The sequence below is a fragment of the Battus philenor genome, unplaced genomic scaffold, assembly GCF_028537555.1.
Source record: "Battus philenor isolate CCGP_79_NKW_IND1 unplaced genomic scaffold, ilBatPhil1.0.hap1 SCAF_21, whole genome shotgun sequence".
Taxonomy (NCBI): Eukaryota; Metazoa; Arthropoda; class Insecta; order Lepidoptera; family Papilionidae; genus Battus; species Battus philenor.
This window is the reverse complement of record NW_027181684.1, coordinates 8249754-8277525: the sequence shown is the minus strand read 5'-3', so window position 1 is coordinate 8277525 and position 27772 is coordinate 8249754. Positions and strand designations below refer to the sequence as shown.

General features: G+C 32.8%; 1 protein-coding gene across 2 annotated transcripts; it reads left to right on the top strand.

The window, feature by feature from the left end:
- The first annotated feature begins 550 nt into the window (after positions 1-550).
- Positions 551-27723, top strand: LOC137923366 (alpha-tocopherol transfer protein-like). Of its 2 annotated transcripts, none has more exons than XM_068766592.1 (7): positions 551-658; positions 13691-13782; positions 17083-17242; positions 19924-20179; positions 22414-22524; positions 26025-26161; positions 27214-27723. In XM_068766592.1, the coding sequence occupies exons 2-7, from the start codon at positions 13695-13697 to the stop codon at positions 27341-27343; spliced, it is 882 nt and encodes a 293-aa protein (XP_068622693.1). In that variant the 5' UTR covers positions 551-658; positions 13691-13694; the 3' UTR covers positions 27344-27723. The 2 variants fall into 2 exon arrangements, with proteins under 2 accessions (XP_068622693.1, XP_068622694.1); XM_068766593.1 differs by having other exon boundaries at positions 582-599.
- Positions 27724-27772: the final 49 nt, after the last annotated feature.

The window sequence follows — 27772 nt, the reverse complement described above, 5'->3', positions numbered from 1 at the left end:
GGTAGTGATACGTCAAACAAATGCATGTTTACAAAAAACTTTGCTGTAAGAAATTCAAAATAAAAATAGAGGGTTATTTATTTGGTTGTCTTATTATTCAGGTTGTATTATTTAACTGAATAACTAATATAATAAGTTTGGAGAAAAAGTTCGTTCGCCTTTTGATTTGAAAATTCGCATCATAGTTGAAAGTTTATTTGCATTTAAAATTGTATAGATTTTCTTAATTCGATTTACTGTGACAGAAAGTAAAATAAGTGAAAAATATGTTGAAACATTTTTTTAATTATTAATATCTTTAAAATCATTTTTTTTTGTAATTAAAAGTAGCCAGATACAAACAGTATAGCCTAATTGGTTTTATTATATGTCTGTACATATTATTTGTGAAGGGACATTTCCCGACCTATGTTTTATCTATCGGTTGGCAACAAGTTATGTATATATGTAATAACAGGTGTTAAGTCTTGTCCCAAATTTAAGTAATGGTCTGAAATCCCGTTCGACTTCGCGATTGCATTGCGTTTACCGTGGACCCAGTCGCCACCAGTTTGCTGTGGTCACTCGATCTGCGTGCGCGCTTATTTCCAATCTTAGTGGTAAATTAACGTATGATATTTCCGAAACCTGTATTTACTGTTGATATATAACTTAAATCGTGAGTTTTTCTTTTTTCTGTGTAACTATTTTTTTAATTCTTTTGAATATCGCTTGTTATTAACAACTACATATCCAAGCGTTAGTTAATATTATTTAATAAGATTTTTTAATTATAATCCTGTGTAAAGGTGATGGTTACAGATGTAAAAGTTTTAAATGGGAGAATCAAAGTGAAAGTATCATACCTTTGTCAACAAGATTAAAAATTGATAATAATGATGCTTGCAAAAATTTATGGTAGATGTAACGAGTAATAATTATTAAATTTTAAATGCTGGGCATGACATATGAACGTCGTGATTTTAAAAATAATTATATATGCAAAGCCATACGTGGTTTCTTAAAGTGAGTTAACTATAAAACAAACTTTTGGATATCTAGTATTATGTTTTATGTACTACTCCGGGTGCATTAAAATAAACAGGATGAAAGGTTATAGATAGAAAAGCCTTAACAGGACGAATACTCATTAGTTGTTAGTTAAAGTGTAGTTACATCAAAAAAAAAATCAATGGCTTCAGAAAAATAAGGAGTACATAACGTAATAATAATATAGTAAAACAAACGTTTTAAAAGTTCCAGACTCTACATATTAAAATTATTTTTATTCTGTCTCTGCAGACTGTATTGTCTGAAGTTACTGGCCTGTCGCAATAGAAAAAAAATAAAGTCACATATTTCAGGGTGATCATTTATACAGCTTGATGGAAAATAGGTGTAAAAGCCATAAAGGTTTTTTGATAGACGAGTATAACTCACCCCTTTAAGGATTGTACACATATTATAAATTAATTTATATGGTTTACGCAAACATACAATGATTGATAAAATTATTTTATAGTGTGAAATTAATATAATACTTTTTTGTATAGAGTTAAATTATAGTAGTTAATATTAAATGTTATACTAACAAATAAAATCTAATATTAATAACATCATTGTTTGTCTATACGATGTATAGATGTGGTTGCATGTAGAGCATACAAATAATTAGACTTCTTTGCACATTGCCTTTGAAAACAATGCATCGATGTTTTATGTATGAGCCGAGAGTGACCAATATAAAGTACTCGTGCGATACCTGACAGTTCGTTAGTTTCGTAATGTGAGGGAGTGCTTACAACACTGCGTGTTATGTTCGCGTGTATCTAACGAAATATCCTTTCTTACACATGAGCATTAAATATAGTTGCGTCCACAATCTTATAAAGCAACTGTTTAATTATACAATTTAATATCCATTCTGACTCTAGACACGAAGTATACTTTTACTTTAAATAACTTTACTTTCTCTTTTATAAAATTTTGAAGAAATCTTACACTGTTGTCCCTGTCAGTCGCTAAATCTCTGTCAGCATTTAAAAAGATTGTAAAAGAGCACTTCATTGGCCTCTAAAATAGGATACCGTGTAACATTTGTTATTTATTCGTATTTATGTAATACCTTTTCCACGTAAATGTACATATGTGTGTGTATAGTAATGTATGTATTTGTATTTAAGTACACCCTAAACTGCCCTCTCCTTTATGTCTCTCATCTCTATTCGAAGGTTGTCTAGTAGAGATAGCCTCGAGAGATAACACCGCCTCTTATACCACTATATCAATTGTTTCTTTTTTTAGTTATTATCTGTGGTGTACAAAGTGTTAATAAATAAATATTTTGTTTTCATAAAGTTTATTTTGATTGAACAGTTATATTAGGAAAATTCAAAATAATTTATTTTGATAATGATGAGAAATTAAAAAGTTTGGGTAAGCACAGAAAAAAGAGAGTTGTTTGCCCGCCTGTTAAAATATACGGTCTGTTACATTTTTATGGTCATTTTGATAATATCCTATAAAATATAAGAATTAAATTATAGTAGCGTTTACTAATATTTATTCATTACAATCTAAAATAAAAAAAAGGTTTTTACCCAGCTACAATATAAACTAGAGAAACAATGGATATTTTACGTTATTGCCGTGCCAAATAGTCAATTTTTATTAATAGACATGATTATGTATTCATGATTATTAAACGTGGTTTTTATACATAAATTAAAAATGATATTATCTAAAGTAATTTTAAAAGAATAGATGATTCATCGCGAAGTAAATTATAATGCTATTTATATATATTTAAATGACTAATTAAACAACAAAATTACATTGGTTTAACGCGGATAATCCTGTTTGACTCTATGAATAATGAACGTACGAACGTTACGTTGATAAAACAGAATTTACTCTTTACTACTTGTAATTAGATGGCCACTTCATTATGTAAGAAACAGTTTTTTTTTTCACAATTAAGTAACGGTTTGTAAGAAAATATTTTAGTAATGATAAATATCTTCTAGTTAAAACAGGAAGTTTTCCTGAATATAATATAACTGTTGAGGTTATGATGTAATCCTTGATAATTTAATTTAATTATAAATTAATCAAGATTTTATTATAATTATTTTTTGATGTATGTTACACGCCCGGTAGATCATAGAGAGATTTTACATTCACATATTATGTAACATGTTTTCAGAAAATAAATGATTTCATTAGATTTGAATAACATGGCGTGTACATAACAGTGCGCCAGCACAAAATTTCGTTATGACGATCGACTTAGTTTTTTTCTTTAGCCCTGTAATAATGGCTCACTAGTTAAAACACCCTAAAACCCAAATTGTGTAGTGTTTACACTACTGCTTGGTGCAGACGTAGAAACTGCGGTTTCTGTTGCATGAAAAAATATATAAGGGTTACAAAAACTATACAAGTATGTAAACTGGTTTAAATACAATTGAAATATACAATGTAACGACTCAACTGATTGTTTTTCAGAGGGAGCACTTCACGTTTCGTTTTCACTTCGTACTTACCGTTACAAAATGCGAATACACGATTATTGAGCATAACTTTTTTTTGCCATCGCTTTGTGATTGCTTCTTACGCCTACGGGTTGTGTCGAGTGGCTCCCGTGGAAGCACTTAAGCTTATTTACTGTAGGTTAGGTCTAGTAAGCCTCTTGCCTAAGCTACGTGAAGATGTAAATTCAGACAGGCAAGTTTTTAAAACAAACATTTGTTCGTTTACTACTGAAAAGGACCATAAGTTATGTCATTAATCAATCATTTAAGTAAATCTGGTTAAAATCTACAACAGATGACTATTGCGATGCGTCGGAAAACATGTTTGGCGTTTATAAGATAGCTCGCTGATAAATCTTACCTACTATTATTATATTCATACATGCGATACTAATGTAGAAAGCCTACTCACAAGATGGATAGCGTCAGGTAGTGTCTTCAGGCTTCATCAAAAGGTCTGGATACAGTCCTATCCCAACCAGCCCTTTCAGTGATCTGCGGGGGAGGTTTATGTGCAGCAGTGGACGTCCAACGGATTATGATAATGATGAAGAAGCGATATACTAGAATAAACGTTTACTCTTATTAAGTATAGCGTAATTAGAATTGTGGTTTTGAAGACGTTTTTTCTAACGTAATAACTAGACTAAGGTTATGTATTATAAATTATATTGGTTCGTTAGGATTTGTAGTTTTATCGGGCTGGGAGACCGCCAAGTTCTTGGTGTTAACCGGACGCTATCTAACCAACGCAAAATTTTCTTTTTCACTGAACTTGTCGTCCTGGTGCAAACATTTTCTTGCCGGGAATTTATAGTATGGGTATTAAACGCTATATCTGCGTAAAAATTATTTATTTTTTACATATTATGATTTACTTTGAATTATTTACATGACCATTTATGTCCGTCATGATAGGAATGCAAGAAAAGCCCAATATGACAAAAACCGGAATCGAATTTATGCACCCTATAATGGTTCTTTTCAACACGAGCTACGAAAGTTTTTAAACCGTAACTAATAAACATTATCTTCTTAGTTATAGGAAATACTGTATTTAACGTGTCAGAATATTTTATAATACAATTGATAAATTCGTAATTTTAAGCTGGTTAACAAAAACTTGTAAGAGTACTGTTGTTTATCGTTTTATTTGAATAATGTTTTGGTCTGACGTTACCGCGCACATTTAGATATTAACTGCGTCTGTCAAAAAATCTGGAAAATTCCGTTCGTTATTTCAAGTCATCATACTTAACTTTTTGTTGGTTGTTAAGACCGGAGTTATTTCTGTCAGGGATTTAGCTTTTTTTATTATTCTATGAAGTCAGTGGTGTTAGTTACCTGCATTTAAAATAAGTATATTTTTACACACGTGTTAGCTAGTTTGCCTGTTAGTTAAGAACTTTGGCTTCCAAGAAGTTAAGAAGATGTTCATTATAAAAATTCATTTTTTCAAATTATAGCTCTTATAGCTATAAAATTTGACAGAGTATTTTCTACATGGGTTTTGTTAAGTGAGCAGGGAACAGTAAGAATTTATTTATTTATTAAGTTTTATATTAGATAACATTACAAGTATAATAACTTTAAGAATTTATTTATTTATTTATTCATTAACATTTATGTTACATAACATTACAAGTATAATAACTTGGCATGTCATGTTTTTAGTGCTGTCAGTTTTAATTTTATTTCTTTTACGTTAAGGTTTTGTTACTAATGTAAGGGTCGCTTAAAGCGATACAGGCTTCCTCTGTCTTAACCGAGAGTTATCTATCTCTGACTAACCTTGACCATGAATTTCCCTCAGCTTTCATGACGTCATTACTCCAACTTTTAGCCGGTCTACCTCTTGATCTTCTCTTGTAAAAAGCAGCCCAGTTTGTAGGAATTTGTAACCACCTATCTTCGTGTGCCCTTTGTGTGCGGCTTGCCCACTTTCACTTTCATTTTAGTGTATGATTAACAATATTGACTTTCGTTATTTTACGTATCAAAGTGCTGTTTACTTTTGTTTACACTTGTCTCATAGCTTGACATCTAAAAAGCCTCTTTCGGTACTTCTTTGACTAGACCTGATTTTATTCAAGTTTGTTCTTGTAGGCGCCCACATTTGATACGCGTATGTTAAGCCATAGAGCTCATATTCAATACTTGTGTTTTTAATTGAACTGGTAAGGCTTATTTAAACACTTCCTTCATTGACTTGTTCCATATAAATTTTATTCTTTCCTTAATTTCTTTATCCATACGAAATTCCAATGATATTTTATGTTCTAAATATATACATACTTTTACCCCATATTCAACAGTTCTATGTGCAATGTTTACGTTTGTTTCGTTTCCTCTACTCGTCATTAACTTTGTCTTTTCACTATTAATTAGCGCCACTAATTCACTTTGTTTACCTAAAGTCTCTCTCACGTATTTAAATTCTTTGGGATTTTCTGAAAGCATTACTATGTCAAGCTAAAATTACATAAATACAATTAAACCGACCATTGGTTTCCTTTAATAAAATCCGACAAGCTACCTACATCCTCCACGATACGGCGAAATAAATAATGCAACGTTTCGCGCTAAGGCAATTCTTGTGTTAAGTTTCATTAAGGCAGTCTAGGCTAAGTGTGAGGCTTTATACCATTTTAGTTCAGGTGAAATTGTAAATCGGTATATAGGTATATTTTATAAATTGGTATATATATAGTATCATTCGGTAAACTGCGTTGTCCAATAACAAAAACATGTCTTCAGCCTTATTTAAAAGTTACTAATTAAAGGCGTTGAGACGTATTATATAAATAACATATACTTAAAGCAAGCAGTAACATCATTTGTTTCACTTATTATTAAGTGATCGACCCGTTTGTCATCAAATTTCCGGTGGACTTTGGCGAAGATCTCATTTTCAAACTGAAAAGGTCACTTATAAAACAAGACGTGTTCTCTGGATATAGTCCTTCCCCACAGACATCCATCAGGACTGGATGGAAGCGGCTTGCCTCCAGCGTCTTCCGACGACCACAATGAGGTCGTCTTTTCTCATTGTGGGTGCATGTTCTATTACTGTATATTTAAATTCAAAGTTAAAGCAATTTCAAAACAATTAAAATATGTAGCCACGTGTTTTTGAATAGAAATACATAAATGTATTATTAACTAAACTGAACGTGCATAGGGCTCAGTTTTCATTGTTTCAATGATCCCTGGAAGGATTATACCTCCATAAAAAGATCACCGTTACATTAACGTTAACCGGAGATTAAGTCATTATTCTTTTTTTGGTTTTCCATTAGGAAAGTTGACGAAAATATCTACGGGACGCCAGCGTTACCGTTAAAATGAATTGCCTTCGACTATTATCTTATTTATGTGAAAGAAAATCAAAAAATCGACAAAATTTTTTAACTAGTTTCGTAACTTTATCATAGAATTTTCATTACGATTTATTTAAGTATTATTTCATTTCTTTAAGGATTTTATTATAAGATATTTCTAAGAGCTATTTTTAGTATCAATGTAAAATAATGTAAGTATCAGTACTATGAATTGATAGTTTCTCAAATACTCCGTGCTGTTAAGATTTTTTTTTAAATGTTAAATTTCTTTCGGTTTTCGTATTAATTTTTTTACCGAAACTAGTTTTGTTATGTTAAAAAATACCTTCTTATTTATTCACATTTAAATTAAGTTCACGAAAGTTCCTGTTTCTGTTTAACAAACCGGTATATTGTTATTATGTTTTTAAGTCAACTTCGCATGAAATGAAAATCTGAAACTGGATTTATATAAATATAATACGGTTTTACCACTCTCGAATGGAATAACTTTAAACAGCTTTTAATTATAAGTTCCAATTAGAACAGCACACTTGACCCATTTAATTTGAAGGAAAAATAAAAACTGGCGAGAAAAGAAGAGGATGTTTCTTCAATGGTTTCTAGATTTAATTAAATTCTATTTGTATTCAAAAAGAGCTCTCGGACGGCTCACGTAGGCGCGTAAGCAACTATGTTTACGTAATGAGTTTTGACCTTTCCATATAACGAGATGTGGCATAACTTATTGTTTCGTACTACGAACAGAAAGCTTATATTGTCAACTGACCATTTATGATCTGCTGTGAGGTATTATACTTCCGAATTATGTTTGACAAGATATTATTAAGTCAATAATATAGAGATACTACCACATAGATTTTTTCGAAGAAAACTACGCAGATAATCAAAGGTATTTAGTGTATATTGTAATATATACTAAACAATATACACAAACGACACTGTGATGTATGCGAGGCTAAGTCGGACTGACAAACGAGTGTACCCGGGTACAGTGTCGCTTTCTTTTTATTTTTTATTTTTCTTGTTATAAATCTTCTATTTGTCAATCCCAGGCATGTCCGAGTTCTATTTAATTATTACATTTTACTCTATGTAATCTTTAGATTTTAAATTACTATTTCTAGTTTAACAATGTAGCCAAATAAATTAGGTGAATAAAGTACTACCTAGTTAACGAAATTAACTAATTGTTTTCTAGTTTCCTCAAAGTAGTGGCAATGGAGAGTCCAGTTATTGATTTAACTTGGTCAAATCAGGGGAGTAGGTGATCGGCCACGTGGTCTTATACCGTCTACTTTCCCTACAATCATTAGTTTGTCGAAGTTATCTGCGGGTGATGTGATCAAAATGACTAAGGACTCGTTGGTAATGTATTGTCAAGAGCAAGATATTAGCCTTGAGCTTGTCGAAGAGGGACTTATTGGTGTGTCTGGGTGTTCATGCTATGAGAAAGATTTATCAATCAAGAGTCTGTCTAACTACGTACTAGCTAATTTTTGTAATAGCAATTAAACGAAAGCATAACTATGTTTAAACCCGTAGGTACAAAATTACAAGGCTTGCTAGACGTACAAAGTAGTCCGACGGAGGAACTGCAACTGCGAATATTGTTATGAGTGTGGTTTTTTATTATAAAATACCATGATCGTCTCGTCAAGCAATAAAAACTGGTCACACTTGAATAATGGCTTGATTAAAAATCAATGGTCACATTATTATGTCAGTGATGTCACCGAAATACGACGGAAAGCAAATGTACTATGCGGTTTAAGAGGCTTGGGCAGTAAAAATTGTGAAGCACGACACTTTACAAACAATACATTGAAAATACTGTCATATAACCGTGGACATATTGCTATGTTAAGTTCTTAACAAAATATTAACTGATGGGCTAGCAACTTTCATTTTCATGTTCACCATTTGTTTCTTGTTAACGAATTTCGATGATCTGTCAGTATTTACAGTTTTACAGATTAGTAGTGACTTTAAAGTCGTGGTAACAGTTGTTCAATGATCTTTGGAGAGGGCCACACTCGGTATTTATCTAACAGATCGAATCAGGAATGAAAAGATCAGAAGGTGAAGAAAAGTAACCGACATAGCTCTGCAGATTGTTTTTCTTTTTTTAAGGCCCCTGTTTTTGAGGGTGTCTCACACACCTAGCGTATGTTGGGAAAATGACTTTTACATTTTTAAATAAATTTTTCACGTGTCGTTTATGTTCATTCATTCTAAACATACTTTTTTACATCGCCTTTCATCCTCTCCTCAATTATCACAGTCTATGTCTATCCGTAACAATATATTACAGTCTATTTTTATTTTTTTAAAGTTTATTTAATTTATTTGTATTACAGAAGTGTTTTTATCCGAGTTTATAGTTCTTTGGTTTTTCTTAAATTCTTTTTATTTACATTATTAATTATTAAATATTGCCCAGCAGATTGGCAAGTTAAATTGGCAGGCCACATAGTGCGCGGAACGAAAAGCCGCCGGGGACTAAAGGTTCTGCAGTAGAACCCACAGGCGGGCAAACACAACGTAGGCCGTTCAGCTATAAGTTGGACGGATGGTGGACCAGGACCATAATAATCCATCATATCCATCCATGATCATCCAAAGTCTTTACTCACCATTACATCAAATATTTATTTGTAAATATTTATTATGTTTATTAATACGAATGGTTATTAATTATACATTATGACCAACATTTACGTATGATTGTGGAAAAAAGATATGTTTAAGATGCTTTGTATTTTGTTAATATTTTCATTAAGAGAATTATAAGAGAGTTAATTATAAATGTTAGATAGGTCATTCGATGACATTTATAGTTTTGTCAAATATAGTGTCATAAAATTAGTATCTCTTTGGTAAATAACTGAGCACAGTTTTAAAATACGAGTTTACAAAAAACATCTTAATTATCTTGTCATAAATTTAAGATGTCCATTAAATAAAAACTTGTAAGAAATACTTTTATCCAGCGAAGGATTTTTTAAGTGATAATAAACTTTAGAAATGAATTGTTCGACTACTGTATTAAGGTTATTATAAAAATGATCGCATAAAACTTGTCTGAGTCTGTTATGGGGTCTTCTCAGAGCAAAGCGCGTTTGAATCCCTCGTAGGTTTAAATAGAGGGATGTCATTAAAGGGGAAGTTCAATCTGAGTCTTATGTTTGTTATGTGTTAGTATGTATTCTTTGGAGCTGTCCAGGTGTTCTTCGCATGACGTACACATCTGATCACTGTAAATGATTCCATTTGGATAATAATATGAATAGTGTAACATACTTACCGTAATCCATTAAACAATGCGATGATCAAATAGGATTATTGCATGTTTGTTTATGTTGTACCGTAATAACATTTGACGGGACGTCCAAATATTGTCTATAGAAACATCACATCGACTTCGTCAAATATTTACAAACAAATAAACTGATGCTCATAAACCAGTCGTGTTTTAAACAATGCTTGTAATTAATATACCGTCCAAAATAAATATATCAATTGATCCGTGAACAATAGGCTACGTCAATTATTAACACATTTCCTTTTTAGATTTTATAACGAGAGTTCTGTGGAATTCAATATTCGTTTAAGTACACAGGTTGATCGGTTATATATTTTCAATTAGTATACGGTATAGTGTATATAAAAGCAATGGTTTCATAAATAATAAATAACGTTATGATAATATAGTAAGTAAAAGGTTTTTCAAAATTCGGATTACTACAGATTAAAATTAATTATTTTTCATTATCTATTCCTGTAGAATTTGTATTGCCAGAAGTCGTTGACAAGTCGCATTTCAATGAAAATAATAAATTAATCTAAAAAACCTATCACGCATCATCACCTATGGCGGCATCTATTGCGAACTCAGCGCTTGGGGCGTTCGGACGTGTCTCCCGACTTTCCCGCCTCCCGTAATGCTGACTTGCGATTAGATTCGCTGCCTTGCATCCCGGTGCAAGGAATTTCTGCGCACAGCGTTTGGAAGTGTGGAATTGTCCTTGGATTTTCCCCGCCGCCCTCTCTGCTGTTGCTGCCCGTCAAATCTTGTGCCCCTGCGCACGAATTCGCTACGCTCGGCGTTTGGAGTGTCGGATGTGTCTTCGGACTTTCCCACGTCCCGTAGTTGCCGACGTAGTGTCCGCCTTCTTGCACCTCAGTGCAAGAAAACCCTGCGATCAGCGTTTGGAGTGTCTGCGGACTTCCCCGCCTCCCTTAGTAGCTGACGCAGACTATTGTTTCTAACTGTTAGAGAACGTTTAATGTCGTCCCTGAGAAACCGGCAGTGAACGCACGACCGCAAACAGAACGCAGCCTGTGAACGGCCGCAGGCTGTGCTGTTCCTGTCGCTTCGGTCCGGACGGCATCCTCGTCGCAAAACTCCGCAAAGCCTCCGGACCCTCAAAGCGCTTTCTCTGCTTTGCGGAGCACTCGGCTCTTCTCACCGCCCTTAACGCGAAATTCAAATAATATCCGCTCCCTCGTCTCAACGGCAGGACACACGCCTCACATCGAGCCCCGGCGGTCTCGATACACATGTCATGCACTACTCACTCACACATGACACGTCGGCCGCGTCCACTTAATCCGCATTCAAGCGAGGGCGGTCCATAGAGGCCCGTGTCTCTCCCGACTGCCGAGTAGTCCTCGCTTCGTGCTACATACACTACACCCCACTTACTACACTATACACCTACACGGTTATAGTTCTCCGCGACGTGAGGACGTCTTCGTCGTAACTGGGATATGATCCCCAGTGTGGAATTTTTAATCCGTGGACCTCTGTTTCCACCGGCTCAATTTCGATGAAGATGCACAAAGCCTAAACCGGCTAGCAGCATAACTTCTAGTACATCAAATGCAAAACTAACCTATTTCAGGGTCATAACGTTATAAATGGGCGAGTGACCCACAAGTGTAAAAGCTATAAAGCCTTTGCTTGCTTTGACGCCAAAAGAGCAATATATTAACCCTTTTAAAGTTTTTACATATATAAGCAATCACCTTGAATTATTAGCTTTATAATTATTTTTGACTGACGTCTTAAAATATGTTACGCGCAAACCTAATTTAATTAAGCATCAAGTCTACTTGGGGTTAATGTTTATAATGTTTTGTTTAATTTTTAACAAGCAGTGATGTTCCATAATTCATAGGCCACTGTTTTTAATTAGTTTCTTAAGTGTTTTTGAATAATTACATAATTTATTTGATGCCTAAAACGTCTTTGGGTGTTAGTGTCATCAGAGAAGCATAATTTATTTACGTCCATCGATCTCACATCGATAAGGACATGTTTTTTTACGCCGACAATTTGTTAGAAATTCAAAATTTAAAAAAAACTGGGGACTGTTTATAAATAAATTATAAACATGTTTATTACTAGTTGTCTTCGCCCGCACTGCCTTTACAACAGTAACATTTAAACTGAATTATATACTGATTTGTAAACGGTTTAGGTATTTCCGCTAGAAGTTTCAAGTATAAAAGTTTATTTAGATCTCTGTGAAAATAAATATCTAAACAGATGAATCTAAAATGACATCTGACACTATTTAAGTTGTGACACATATGTACATACTGCTAATATACGTATTACCTATCGTGCGTGTAGTTGCATAAAATCCAATCTAAGTAATTTTTCACATGCAAAAAAATGTGTTAATTAGGTTTTATACCATTAAAGGTCTATACTTTAAAAAAGGCATTTTCTTAATAACATCAACTATACTAGCGAGTGAAATATTGTTTTTACCTATCCTCTATTCGGCAAAAGAAATATTTTTACGAATTCTTAAGTTTCTAAGGTTTTTGGTTCCAGAAATATCGTGATGATTCAGTACCTAGGTGGAAATCTCTTCAGCAATGTTGATTCATTGCAATTTGAACGCAAATGTACCGTTAATATAAGCATATTTAAGTACTCTTCACAATCTATAAACCATTAGAATTATCGAGGTTATTATGCACATCTGTCTCTCACCAATGATCATTGTGTGCACACGATTGTTTATATAGCTACCTTGATATTTATAGTTCTAAGAACCTGATAATGCAATTATCAGAACAATGATTGAAGAATGGAGACTGGTTTATATATTTATGTCGCGACGACAACGACTGATATTTATCACAGAACGGAAAATCACCAATGTAAGATTTAAAACCTGTTAAGAAAACATTATAATTTAAATTACTATATAATGTCGAATTATGCAATAAATATGGCGTTGTGTTAGCAAATAAGCATTACTTTTTTGTACATAGAAATTGCTCAGTTTGATAAGTTTTCCTATGGAAATATTTTTTCATGATTTTTTATCCGTTGCCTTTAAAACACTTTTGCTCATTGTTTTAGTTTTTTCTTTTGATTGCTGGTGCTTTTATAACATTTTGGTAAAATAAAAGGCAACGTCCGTGTGTAAAACGGGCAGCTTTTTACACACGGACGTTGCTTGGTACGGTTGGTACCGCAGGTTTTTTTGTTGATTTCATAAATATACTGGTTTTCTATTAATGGAAAAGTGGATCAGGGATTAAACAGTCCGTACAATTAAGGAATAAGTGGTAGTGTGGCCGAAAGGTTTTTGAGAGGCCACCTCGAGCCGGTAGACGGTAGGTGGATCAACGATATAGTGAAGTCGCTGGATGCCGGCAGTGCAGCGATCTTTTGGGAAGTCCTATGTTTTCAGAGGAAGTCTATCTGCTGATATAATTGTGAATCAGTAAAACGTAGAACTTCAAGTTACAAACACGTAAAAGCTTTTCTTGTAACAAAGAAAGTGACTAATAAATAACTTTACTTTTCAGAATCATGCCTGATCAAGAAGTGGAACATAACAAAGACCTCATTGCTATAAGGGACTGGTTGAATAAACAACCACATCTTCCTCACGATGTTGGTGAGTAAAATATTTATATATACTGAAAACAATCATAGATCATTTGTTGGTGAGTAAAATATTTATATATACTGAAAACAATCATAGATCATTTGAAAGTAATATAAAATTTTGTAATAAGAGGCTTTCGCATTTCTGCACGCAGGTATGCCAATAACATTACTTTCGTTTTGAAGCTTAAAGCTCCTGTAAATTTTATTTACTTCTTTTTCTATAAATATTTTAAATTGCATAAATCTAGAGAATTTCTGTAAAGCGTTTAATGTAAAATATTTACTCAAAATTCTTTTAAAACTTTCAAAGGCGTAGTTCTTCGTTATGAAACTTGTTTTTAATACTAACGAGTTAAACGGGCCAAATGGTGAAGTAAAATATTTAGAATATTTGATTTTGTGATAAATAAAAGAAAAAAATATGTTTAAGTTCCATCAACCGCATTATATAAACAATTATGTCACAAATAGGTTTTCGTATAGCTCACTGTGTAAGATATCGTGCTGGCACAGAGGGTGTTCGTGTGTAGATAAAGGTCAGACCCTAATTTTCTAATACGTTCGTTGTGCTTATTTAAGCCTTATCTAAAAAAAGCGGACATCGTCAATATTTAACAATAGAAAATCTAGTGCAGGTGTACAAACGAATTGGAACACGAAACTATTTAACACCTAAGAACTTCTTGTTCTTAGGTGTTAAATAGTTTTAGTTCTTTTCAAAGTTACACATGCACTTAAACTATAGCAGCATAATATAAATATAGGTTTGCAAGACGGGGGCTTCATACCCTCCAGCTTGCTTTATTATCATGGCTGACAGATCAACGTTAACCAAGAGACACATTCTAATCGAAGGGTTCAGGAAAATATAACAGAAAATTCATCATTATCAGCATCAGCTTTAGGACATCCTCTGCTGGACATAGTCCTCCCCCATAGACTTACAATGAGACCAGTTGAAATCCGCTTGCATCCAGCGTCTCCCTGCGACCTTAACAAGTCTGTCTAGTACATAGTTTCTGATTCAGTGCCGAAAGGCCTGGACAGGTGGTTAATTCATGTGAATTATTAATTAATTACGATTCACAAATGTTTAATGAAAACATCGAGAGATGTAATCTGTCCTTGAATTAGACAGTCTATAGATATATTATGGAATTTTAATTTAAAATTATGTACTGTTTTACGAACGGTATGCAGTTATTATGTATGCTTATGTATACATATATATTTATAAATAATAAATAATTTGCTCATCGAGCTATAGTTTAATTTGATATAGCAAAGCCATAGGATGCCCTTGCACTAGGTTAGTCTATGGGGCGTCAACCTATGCGATCTAAGAGTTCGGCGGCCTCTCAATTCGGTTTTATTTTGTGTGATGTAACGACCACACACATAGGTTCTAGGCTCCTGGTTTTAGAGTTTTGTATTAGCGCCTTCTGCGATTTGTACCATCAAGTTTAAGGAATTTTGTAAATGCCAACAAAGCAATCGCGTAGATCCAGACAGAAAAAAGAGCATATACTAAACTAAACTATATTACTCAACTTGTTAGTTTTTAAAAAAAGAAATTTTTACTTTTTACAATCACAGTTTTCGTTAATTTTAATTTCTGTTGCCGGATGATCAATAGATTATTCATTAATAATTGCTTCATTGAATATATAATAACATATTTACTGTAATACTTTATACATTGATGTATTTATATAAATAACTGCGAGCAAAGTCTATCTGTGCTCATGTTTCTGGGCTAGGTATTAAGGTCGTAGATTACAGCGAGTGGGTATCAAAAGAAGTTATTAGATTTTCTTCGACCCGATTGCATCTGTAATACATTTATTTTTGTTCCGGATATTGCAATTTGCGCAATATTCAAGCGCCTACGTGATCCTTCTGAAGTGTATGTTCATTGCATTTCCTGTGATAAAAAAATTATATTTGTTGCGTTGATCAAGTTCTTACTGAATAGCTTTGCTGCAAGTATTTTTTGAAAAAATAAAATGATCCAGTCTATGATTTCATACTTAAATAAGTCCGTAAAGAAAAAGATTTAAACAGCGTTTGATAAACTGATGTATTTTATTCTTGCAATAATAAATGAAATTAAAAGAGTCGCGAGTCAATAAAATATTTATCAATTCTTCCTTTAATGATTACGTCAAACAAATGAGGGAATAAACATCTATGTTTTACAAAAGAATATAAGTCGGTGGAGTAGAATAAAATATTGACAAATTTTTGGTGACAATTTTTTTTCGTAAATAATTCTGTAATTTTGAAATACATTAATGATACTTTGATAAGTTAAAGTAAAAGAATTTATTATTAATATATAATAATTGAGGACGTAATTAACTTACAATGCACGTTTAAAGTTTTTAAGTAGAGATATCACAATTTCGCAGATTTTTTAAGTACAAAATATACTACAATTTATAAATCGTTTTATTCAAACAATCATACTACAATTGCAATCTAGACTCTGAGGTATTTATAAAAAGTATGCGGTAATCGATGCACATCTTGTAACCTTTCATCAAGTGAATGAGGATAAACAGATTGCTTTAAAAACATGACGCAAATACGGATACGTAACCGCTTGTTATTATTGTCTGCAATATTCAAAAAATAAAAACTTACGTAAATTTGTACTCGTAATGTCTGAGAGAATTATTTATTATCATCATGTCGGCTTATAAAACTCTACTGTAAGGCAAATATTACCCAAAGATCGCCAAGATGACCGGTCTTGCCTGCATCCAGCGATTTCCCGAAACCTTGATTATGTTGTCGTTTCTCCCAGCGGCGAACCTACTCACGCATCTTTTATCTGGCTCGTGGTCGCAGTGGGTAACCTTTCGGCCGTTGATTGCACGAGCGATGTGCTTGGCCCGCTGCCATTTCAGACAAGCTATGTTGGGGACTTTGGTTCCTCTGCGGATTTGTTTATTTTCGTTTCGCAGGCAAGCTCCGTGAATTCTTATAAGGTATATCGTAATGAACCATGTCTAAGATCCATAAGTCCTTACAGACAACACACGCTGTTTAAAGACCCGAATCTTCAGACACTGCGGTATTTAAGAACTATTTATATTTCTGCTTTAGAAAAATATCAAATAAAAAAGAGAAGCCGTCTATTTGTTGACCTCTACAAAAATTATAAATTATTATTCTTTAAAAATACTTTTTTTTTGAAAGTTGACCCTTCTTATACCACTTTTTATAACATAACATTAACAACGACAGGGATTGGTAGAAACCCCTTCTGTCTTTTCATCGAGTTTTAATTTTTTTTTGGCAGAGGACGTTCTCCTGCGACGATTTTTTACGAGTTGCGGTTACAGTTTGGAGCGTGCGAAGCGGACTATAGATTTCTTCTTCACAATACGTTCTACGGGTCCTGAACTATTTTGCAAACGTGATCCCTGGTCGCCGGAAATCAGACGCGTCTTCGAAATAACGTGAGTTCAGTCAACTAAATCAAATATCTGTCATTGTTTAATCAAGCCATAATTAAATGTGATCAAAGTGAGATTCAGATAGAAAATTAATAAAAAGTGACATTACGAAAGAATTGATACTACTGAAATCACTTTGTCAAATTTAAAATATCTATTTTCAAAAAAACATTTACATGCACTTTTGAATCGTTAATTATTTTTAACATCATAAAATAATCAATGTAGTCATTCTGTGACATTATAACAAATTTTAATAATACATGTCTTGTTTTATAAATTTTCTGTAAAAATCTAAAGCATACATATTTTCTGAAATATAAGTTACTTTTCGTGATAAAGGACTATTTACGAGAGCTATCGTGTTGAATTTGAATCTTTTGTGGAGAGTCTTTTGTTTCAGGATATGCTCTTGAACAAAAGGCCTTTCTTACAACATTTTCTTTTCTTTTATAACACAAATTTAAACAATCTTATTACAAATTTAATAATAATATGGATTATAAATCAATCATTTATGTGTACACTTATGTAAATAGAGAATAAATAATATTAAATTATATAAAAATACTTTAATAATTAAAAAAAAGTTGAAATATTAGAACTCGTTAGTTAAAAAAGTTCTGTTCTTTGCTGTCAGTTTATTTTTATTATGAAATAGTAATTCGTGCTTTATATTAAAATAAAACCAATGTTTTCAAAGCGATGTTTAAAAGAATATATTCATCGATTTTAGCATTCGTTGCTAGAGTTTTCCAATATGGTTACATTAGCGTAAGCTCTCGGGCTCATTGACCTGTCTTTCCCAACACGATAATATTTGCAACGATAGCACGTTTCATAACTTCAACTTTATTTTGCACAAATTTTAATTAAAGAAATAAAATATTATCGATTAAAGCTATTATTTTCTGATATTCGTTTTAATTTTCTTCGCCCCAATTATTTATTTTTATTGATAGTAACATCAATTGCCTTACATGGACCGTGGAAAATTTCGAGTGACCCTTGATATTTTCACATACAATTATTTGCCATCGTGATTACAGTTCATTGCTTATGCAACAGTAAAATGTACTGTTACGAAATGTCTGTTGTTTTCGAAAGTGTACATACACTTTAAAGTTGAAACGAAACAGATAAAAAATGCCATTTAATTAAATTTTATCGTTTTTTTATGAACGGTATATTAATAAAAAATTAAATATAATTTACGTTTTTAATTAATACAAATGTTATTTAATGTTTCCCTATCAAATACTGATCTAGTTTTTATAATTTAATTTATTTTGTTTTGGAAACATTAATATAATTATAGATCTCGATTAAAATTTGTTTATTAATACATCCTTTACATAAAATGATTTACATGTATATTTATATCTAGAATAGTATTTATTATGTGACAATAGAGAATTATTTATTAATTACTTATGTAATATTGGTGCCTTAAATTCATGAGCTTATAGCGAAGTCTTTTTCCATTATATTATAACTTGAACAGGCCCATCTAACGTAATGGTCTCGGAAAGACCTATTTGGGAAAAAACAGCTGATATGTATTAAACTTTCGTTGAAAATAGTGCTATAAATCATATTATATAGAGAAAGTAAGTTGAGAAACTAATAGAAAAATTTTGAAAGTTTATAGATGAAAATTACGAGCTTTTTAGGCCATGATCAGATTTTTTTAGTTTATCATCACCATTTCAGGTGTAGGATATCTAATACTGAACAAAGACTGTCCCTATAGATTTCCAATGACCAGTTAGAAGCGACCTGTGTCCGACGTCTACGGACAACTCTGTCAAGGTCGTCTGTCCACTTTGTGTGTGGACGTCTAACCCTGCGTTGGGCCTAACGCTAGAATCCCAACGACCCAGCGACAATCTGTTTTTCGTGCTATGTGGTCTGCTCACTGCCATTTTAAATTGTCAATCTGTTGGGCTATGTCCATTACTTTCGTTCGTCTACAGATCTCCATATTTCTGATTCGCTCACGTAAAGAAATCCCGTGCAAAGCCCTTTCCATGGCATTAGGTGACTACGATATTGTTAATTATGCCAAGAGCGAGAGTTTTTGTATAAATAGTTAGGTACATAGATTATTTATTATGTCATGTAACAAGTCGTTTAAAATATTTGAAGAATAAAAAATCTATGAAGCACTATGTCGGAATGAGTTAACTTGAGATATAAGATAATAATGATTCCTAGTAATTTTATTAATAACAGACTTTAGAAAAGTTCCTTAAATGTTTGTGCACGTTATAAAAACAAATTTACGCCGCGTACAAGAGTCAAGAATGTTGTATTCTATTTTAGTTATTAAAAAATCTACAGCATTAAGTCATGTTTATGACTATTTTGGTCTTTACCTTATTAATTAATCCTAGTTTTCCGAAAGATGTCCACTGCTGGAAATAGACCTCCGCCATAGATTTCTAATAAAACCTGTTGGAAGCCACTTAGTTTTATCCTTAACAAAGTCGACTATTCATGTGCGCTTGTCAGTCCGTGGTCTCTACTCAAGAACTATAAGGAATGAAAACCCTTTGCTTTTGTTTTCAACTTTGTTTGATAACAAATGTTATGTAGTCAATTTACAATGGCTTGTGTGGTTTCTTTCTCGAAGATTATTTTGTATTAGTTTGTAATGGTTTATGATTTGTTTTTTATTTCAGCGACATGCTTCCTTTACCGAACAAGACGAAAGAGAACTATAAAGTTTTCATTTATCGGTTAAACAACCCCGAGTTAGATTTATTTAACTTTATCGATGCAGTGAAGACATTCTTTATGCTCGCTGACACGAGGCTGACGGAAGAAGATGACATACCGTCTGGGGAAATACCGATTTTTGATTCAGCTAACGTCAGTCTTAAGTTCATCAGTAAAGTCAATTTGTCTACGCTCAGGAAATACATGCTTTATACACAGGTTAGTTCACTGTAATAAAAGTTTTTACTAATTTCGTACAATTTCAATTTATATATCTGCAATAAAAACTGTAGGCAAAGAAATAAAATGTACAACCTACTTTATTTTAAAAGCTAATGTAAGTGAACAGGTTTTCACCTCAATTAGCGCAAGTCAACATAAACATTAGCTAACTTGGTTAAAAGGGAACATGATGCAAGCTTTGTATCTAAATAGATACCAGACAGTGAATGATTGTAGACGAAGAAAGAGTATTTTATTTCCACTTTTCTGTCAACACTTTTTTATATTGTAGAAACGACTTCATGTGGGAGAAGTATTAGTCGCCTTTGAAAGGGGCAAGTGATATTATTTCGGATTTGCGCCGACTTCAACTCTGTTCCTCTTTTATCGGCATATAAACTCGAGACTGTTTCACACATCCGCACCCACACCAGCGACGGCGCATCCTAATCCTTTCTTCTCTAAAAGCGGGACAGAACGCCCCTCACGCCCCTTATTTCTAGGTCTATCCCTCTAACACGAGTAACCTAGTCCCTTGCGTCCGTTGCTCGCGCCCCAAGAATCAAAAGAGCGAGTACTCACAATTATAGACCTTTATGTAGGTTTCTCTTAGTTTTACAGTAACCAGGCAACGGCCACTAAATCCCTTCCACTTATGAGTATAACATGTTATATCACGCCCACGATAACGGTGGGAGAAATATACTTTTCTATAAATTTTTTGGTGCATGAACATTTGCTGACATCGTCTTCTTTTTAGCCCATAGATGACCACTGAAAGTCATAGGCCTCATTTGAAAATAACTATCAAGGTATATACTATAATCGTCACGCTTGGAAGATGAGCTGGCATTCGCAGTGGTGTGTGTAATAAATTTACAAAGTGTGACTTACACAAGATTTTATTCTAGGAATTAAACCTGCGAGCTGTATCCCAAAGTTTCAACCTTGTGCCGCTGGGCTAAATGTATATTTCGTGTATGAAGCTATTACTGTAATCTACTGTAATCTACTGTTTCAACAAACTGCAGTAAAATCTACTACTGCAGCGAGCCTCAACCAATTTCCCTTATTAACTTTTACAGTATGCTTGGCATGATACGTTCACTCCAAATTCAACGTCAAGAGGAAAAATGTAAAATAAATACAATTACGAAACTTCGCTGCCGGTTCAAAGGCCACTTTAGAGAACTCGTTTGAACGGAACTCCGAATGGAGCGATTTTATATATATTTTTTATAACCGTAATAAATGTTTTACCTAATTTTACTGCCAGCTCTACCTTTAGCAAGTTAAGCTCACGTAATACCTATGTAGTCTAAAGAGGGTGGTACTTGTTTAATGTACTTAATTGAATTAGTAGGCTAGAATGATATTAGCTCATTGGCAAAACACCGTAACTCACGGCACACGCAGTGTGTTTTGAGGGTATACTTTTGATGGCTATGCTTTTTTATCATTATTGTCCTAGTGTTTTGGGGCCTCTCAAACTTCCCCTGTCAGCACGGACTGTTTTACTGGACTGTACGCAGAGACTATTTTCATAAAATACTTTTTTTTTTACAGATTTTATTATTTAAGTTATCATCTTATTTCTTCCTCGACGACATTTATTCATTCAATTTTTATTCTTCACAAATTCGTCATTCCTTTCCGTTTTTCATAATCTTTTAATTTTTTTCCTCACTTTCGTCGTCTTCCCACAGCATACTACAGTTTTATATTTTTTGTTTTGCTTTATTTTTATTTCTTCATTTGCTCTCTCCTTACATTTACATACTTAAGTCATTGAATTTTTACTTTACTATTTTCACACTACATTAATCACAGATTTGAGTATTTATCTTGACTAGTCTAATACACTTTTGTTATTTTTTGCCTACTTTTTCCACGACCCTTCTTTATTCATAAGTGATGCGAAGTTTTTTTCGCCCTTGCAAAAACGGCACGAAAGGGCTATGTTTGGGATTCTTCTGTGAGATCTTATCATGAATGAGACGAAAGTAACCGGTATATCCCAGAGGATTGGTAAGTTCAAGTGGTACTGGATAAGTCTCATAGCGCGCAGAACTGATGGACGCTGGAGCTACAAGGTTCTCGAGGGGATACCACAGAGTGCAAGCGCAACTAAGAACGTTCACCCATAAGGTTGATAGAAGACTTTGTTAAGGTCGTTGAAAGACGCTATGCTTCCAAAGGGTCGAATTTGAAATGCTTTTAATTGTTTATAGGAGGCGATTCCGATCAGGCTCAAGCAGGTGCACGTGATCAACGCTCCGTCCTATATTAGTAAGATATACGCTCTGTGCAAACCGTTCATAAAGTCAGAAGTCGCGAAATTGGTAAGCATGAGTCCATATAGTTAACTAAGCATAGTTTTGCAACACAATCTTATGCAATGATACTATATTACTATGTAATAAATTTAACATGTTTATTAAAATATAAAGGCATAATAGTCATGTACTTAGGTTAGCATTAGAAATAAAGTCACGCTTTGATATGTTTTTCTTTGGATTTCTTGACATTAGTATCTCTTTTGAGGGTAACTACGGTTCCAAAACTTTCTCATGTAATATCTCTGATTCATCACTTCGTTGCCCCCACCGAATAAAATGACAATCGCCGTTATCATTCTTATGGGATTTATTATTAAATATTTGCAAAATACGTTTTCCTATAGACCTTCTCAGTTTTTTATTCCATATGTTTCTGTCCAAAAATAGCGGAGATAGGCAAAGTGATCTTCTTTTCTATTAACGAACAAGTTAAAGTACAAAGACGAATAAAAAGATTATACGATATCAGTAAAATCTTTACTCCTGTTCGGCATGCTAAGAATAGATACAATATGTTCTTATAAATATTTTTACTGATTTATGTAGCCGTTAGCTTTCGTCATATTATTTTGATTCAAATAACTGATGTCGGTTTCAGTAATGGACTGTAATATTTTGTTATATCAATATAAATAAAATTAAAATTAAACAGAATAACATGGAAAACATATTTTACAAAATATAACTTAATAATAAAATAAAATTAAAAATGAATAAAATAACAATATGATTTAATCTTAGTGACAGATACTTGAAATTTACCAAAATGAAATGATGAAAATCTTTTTAAAAAAAGTTTTGTATGTTTTTCAAATTTAATTTTTAGTAATATAGAAAACTTGAGTTATTTGCTATTAGCAAAGCGTTCTTTCAAACATAAATATTCAAAGATTGTTCGGTATGAAATTTGTTTTCAAACTATAGAAAGATTTATTGTAAGTGTATCAATTTTTGAGATATAACTAATATTTAGTTTTTTGTCTTACCTGAAAAGTTGTAATTTCGGACTTCGTATATCGTAACAAATGAAGTCTATTAAACAAAAAATTGTGAAACATTTCTTTTATGGCGTGAAATTTTTTTGTTATAATAAAACTTGTGAATTAATTATTCTACTGATTTGTTAACGATATTTTAAAACAACAATAACGAAAAGAAAAACCTGTTTTTAGTTTGTTGTGGCCATTCTAAGACTAGGGAACGTTCGGGAACCCAGGGATTCTTAGCTTTAATTTATAGGATGTAGTTAAAGGCGAACGCAATCTAATTCCAGTTTCGATCAAATTGGCATCTTCTGGCATTTATTTAATTAACACTTTTTTGTACACCATACATAATAAATAGAGGAAAAAAATAAATAAATCATACGGTACAAGTGGCTGTCTTATCGCTCGAGGCGGTCTCTACCAAACAACCTCTGGATGAAGATGAGAGACATGAAGAAGAGGGCAGTTTAGGGCCTGCGTACATACATATGCATATACATGAATACTTACTTAAACACACACACGCATATACATATATATATATATATATATATATATATATATATATATATGAATGTATGTTATATAATTTAATTAAGAGATGATACACAATATCCTATTTTAGAGGCGAAGGAAGTGCTCTTTCACCATTTTTTTAAATGCTGACAGCAACTGAGCGCGTTTCAATAAAATAATGACTGAATAAAAGAAATGTGAATGGTTTGTTATATCGAAGTGAAAGCTTGATAGTATTACAATAGTAATTAACATGAAAAATTAAAATTTATCGGACTACTAGACGCAGGCAAAGGTTTCATCCACGCGTTGTTGATATACCCAAAAGTCGAACTACACGATTTCACAGCTCGTTTTTGGTGAGAGTCGCCCAGATTTGGAACGACCTGCCTGGGTCTATTTTTCCTGATTCTCTGAGCCTTTAAGAGTAGAGTGAACAGGTTTCTTTAGTATGGGCTTGTACCACCTTCGTTTTCATCTACACTTCCCATCAGGTGAGATGGAAGACAAATGCCTATTCCATTACAAATTCAAAACTTTATGTAAGCTATTTTCGTTATATGCCCTTGAATGATACGACAAAGTCTTCAAGACACTGTAAGTAGAGGTTTGTTCTTTAATCTGTTATCATGGTTAACACAATATAATACTTTGATCTTCTTGCTACCGAAACCGTGGTACCGTACTTTAGATATAGGCACGGTGAGACGGGGAGAATATACGCTGCTCCGTTCAGATAGACAGCCATCAACACGCGCAGAGGTGCTTGTGTTCTTTTTTCCTCGCGTCCCACCTCACGCGCTTTCTTAAGAAGCGGTACTGCAGTTTCCTTAGCTCTATAGTTGAATCAATGATCATGGAGGTGATTGTATTATAGTTAAAAAAATATTATGAACTGAATAATGAGGTGTGTTTGGTTGCAAGGTTCAAGTTGTTGCAGAGTCTATAAATTACACAAATAACTGAAATGTTTATTTCCAATACATTCAATATAATATTTCATAATTAAAGCATTGTAATAAAAAATATATTTCTAGAACTATATTGCATTAAAAGATCAATGTTCTTTACAGTCAAATTCACTAGTAATAAGGTACTAATACATTACATCGTATTAGCAAATTTGCAAATGTAAATATTCTTTTGGCATAAAATATAACATTCTCGTAATCAACAAGTCTTCGCTCTAAGAAAAGAAAAATTATATTTCTCAATCGAAACAATATTCAATTAGCAAACATAATTTCTGTTTATCGTCCTATAAATAACCAATCCGGAGACGTTAAAACAACACAAAATTTCTAAGGTAACGCACGTGTACTATTAAATACCAATTTGTACTATTCGAAGGTTAGTTTTACCCGAAACTTACGTAAGTCTGTTTACAATGTCATTTATATATCTGACTGGGGACTTAATGACCATACATAGAATATAACCTAAAAATACTCCTAATGTAATTTTAAGTTTGCTACCATATATTGTATTTTAAAACTTTCGAAGCTTTTTATTAGTAATCTGTTATATTGGTTTTTCGTAATGTTATTTTAGTTTTAGTCTGTAAGCTTTCTTAATAAATAACTAAATAAAATTCTCTTTTACTATTGTACAAAAGTCAAGTATCAATTTCGTATATCTGTTATGATACTTGATTAAAAACTAATACATATCTTTCTGAAGGATTGCGGTACAGACTATGTATTATTTAATATCTGTAAGTAAATATATATGAATATAATAAAAGAAGTTAATAATTTATAGTTGATCGTTATATAACTACTGTAGATTATACAACCGTAAAATATTAAAGTAAGAGACAAAAGGTACAATGACTGATAATAAAAATTCAATAGAGTTCGCAGCAAATTTGTAATTACCACGGAGCGGTATCCCGCAAGAAGCAATTACAAGCATTTGTGCATCGCGTCTGGGTTTTCGGCAAAAAAAAAAATTCATTGCAGATTTGTTCAAAATCATTAAATATTGTTTTAAAATTATTAGGTAAAGTTCCACGAGCCGAACTCTACAACACTATACAAGGACGTGCCACAGGAGCTTTTGCCTGACGAGTATGGCGGCAAAGCCGGCACCGTGGACCAGATCAAACGATATTGGATAAAACGTATCGAGGCAAAAAGGTAAACAAGTAACGGATTAAAATTCGTAATTAAAAAAAACCGTGTGCCGTTCAAAGCTATACTGCTTACTATTATTTCTCAAAGAAACATAAGATATGAAATTCTGATCATACGTAACCGGAGATTTAGATGTTGGTGGGGGAAAGACAAGGCATACCTTGTCTTTCTCCCATTCTTATAATAAAGCCATGGCAACGGATTTGGGTGAAAAGCCGCATGTATGTCCTGACCTCGCGGTGGCAAGAAAGCTAATTCTGATCCCGTGGTTATGATAACGGGAGGAGCCTACTGCTCTACCCTAAGAAGTTGAAGCAATAGGCCACCGCTTTTGAAACTACGGTAGTACCTACTATGTGGTTTTTGCCTGTAAGAGTCCAGTATAATCTTTCCGCTGCTCCTGCAATTGAAGGATTTACACGCGACTAAAAAAAGGTCAATTGGCTTATTAGATATTTCTTACGATTTCAAAGTTTGCGTCTCGTAAGTATATTTAATAGAAATATCTCGAAGGTTGTATGCGCTTAGATAATTACTAATAAAATGGGTTCGATTTGTGATTTGTTATAATGTAAGCTGTTGGCTGTAAGGGTTTTAATGTTCTGGAGTTTAGGACCTTGTTAGAGTCGACGGAGGACGATTAGTTTAAGATAATTTTAAATGGTCTTATTGAAAATCTATGGTAGAGGCCTATGTCCAGATGTGAGCTGCTGTAATGATGATTATGATCTAAGAATAATGTAGATCATAGAGCGTTAAAAAGGGCTAATTACTTAGAGTATGTACTATAATAGGCGTTAGGATTTATTATAATGTAATATAAAATAACATTATTTATTATATTTGCTAACCCACTAAAATTGTATGTCGTTTTTCTTCATAGTTTCTTCACTAGGATCAAAAATAATGACAGCTTTTTTATATTATTTTAATTAAATTTGATGCTGATATAGTAGTTACCTTAAATGTTATTTACCTTATAAAAACTCAAATATTTTTGTCTCTTCTATTTAATGGCCATTGCTAAATTTCTACAAAGCTTATTATTGTTTCAGGGACTGGTTCCTAGCGAATGATAAGAACTGGGCTGTAGAAGAAGCCCTTAGGCCTTCGAATTGTCAAGACGATCGGACAAACCAAGTTCGGGATCTTCCAGGATCCTTCCGGTCTTTGGCTCTAGACTGAGAACACAAAATTTTTCCTATTTTTATTAAAAAAAATATTTTTTTCTTTTAATGTAGTACTTAAGATATTAAAGCGTGTACTCAGATACACATATATGTGTCAATTCGATTAATTATTGGGAAAAAAATAGTAATATCAATTTGTTTTACGATAATTGTGATTTTCTTGAGAAAAAAATATTTTATAATGATCGATATTATTTACTCTAACATAAATTGTACTACAGCGTGAAATTTTGAAATAAATCCTTTTTTAATATTGTTTTTAGCAACGACAGAATAATATAAACGTTTCAAATATTAATAGTAATATATTCGAGTCTATAACGAGGATAATAATATTATTGAAAAAAAAACTGTTACCATAGTTTTTAGGATACGTTGGATATAAATGTATACGTTTCTAGGTTTTTTTATATACCAATGATAC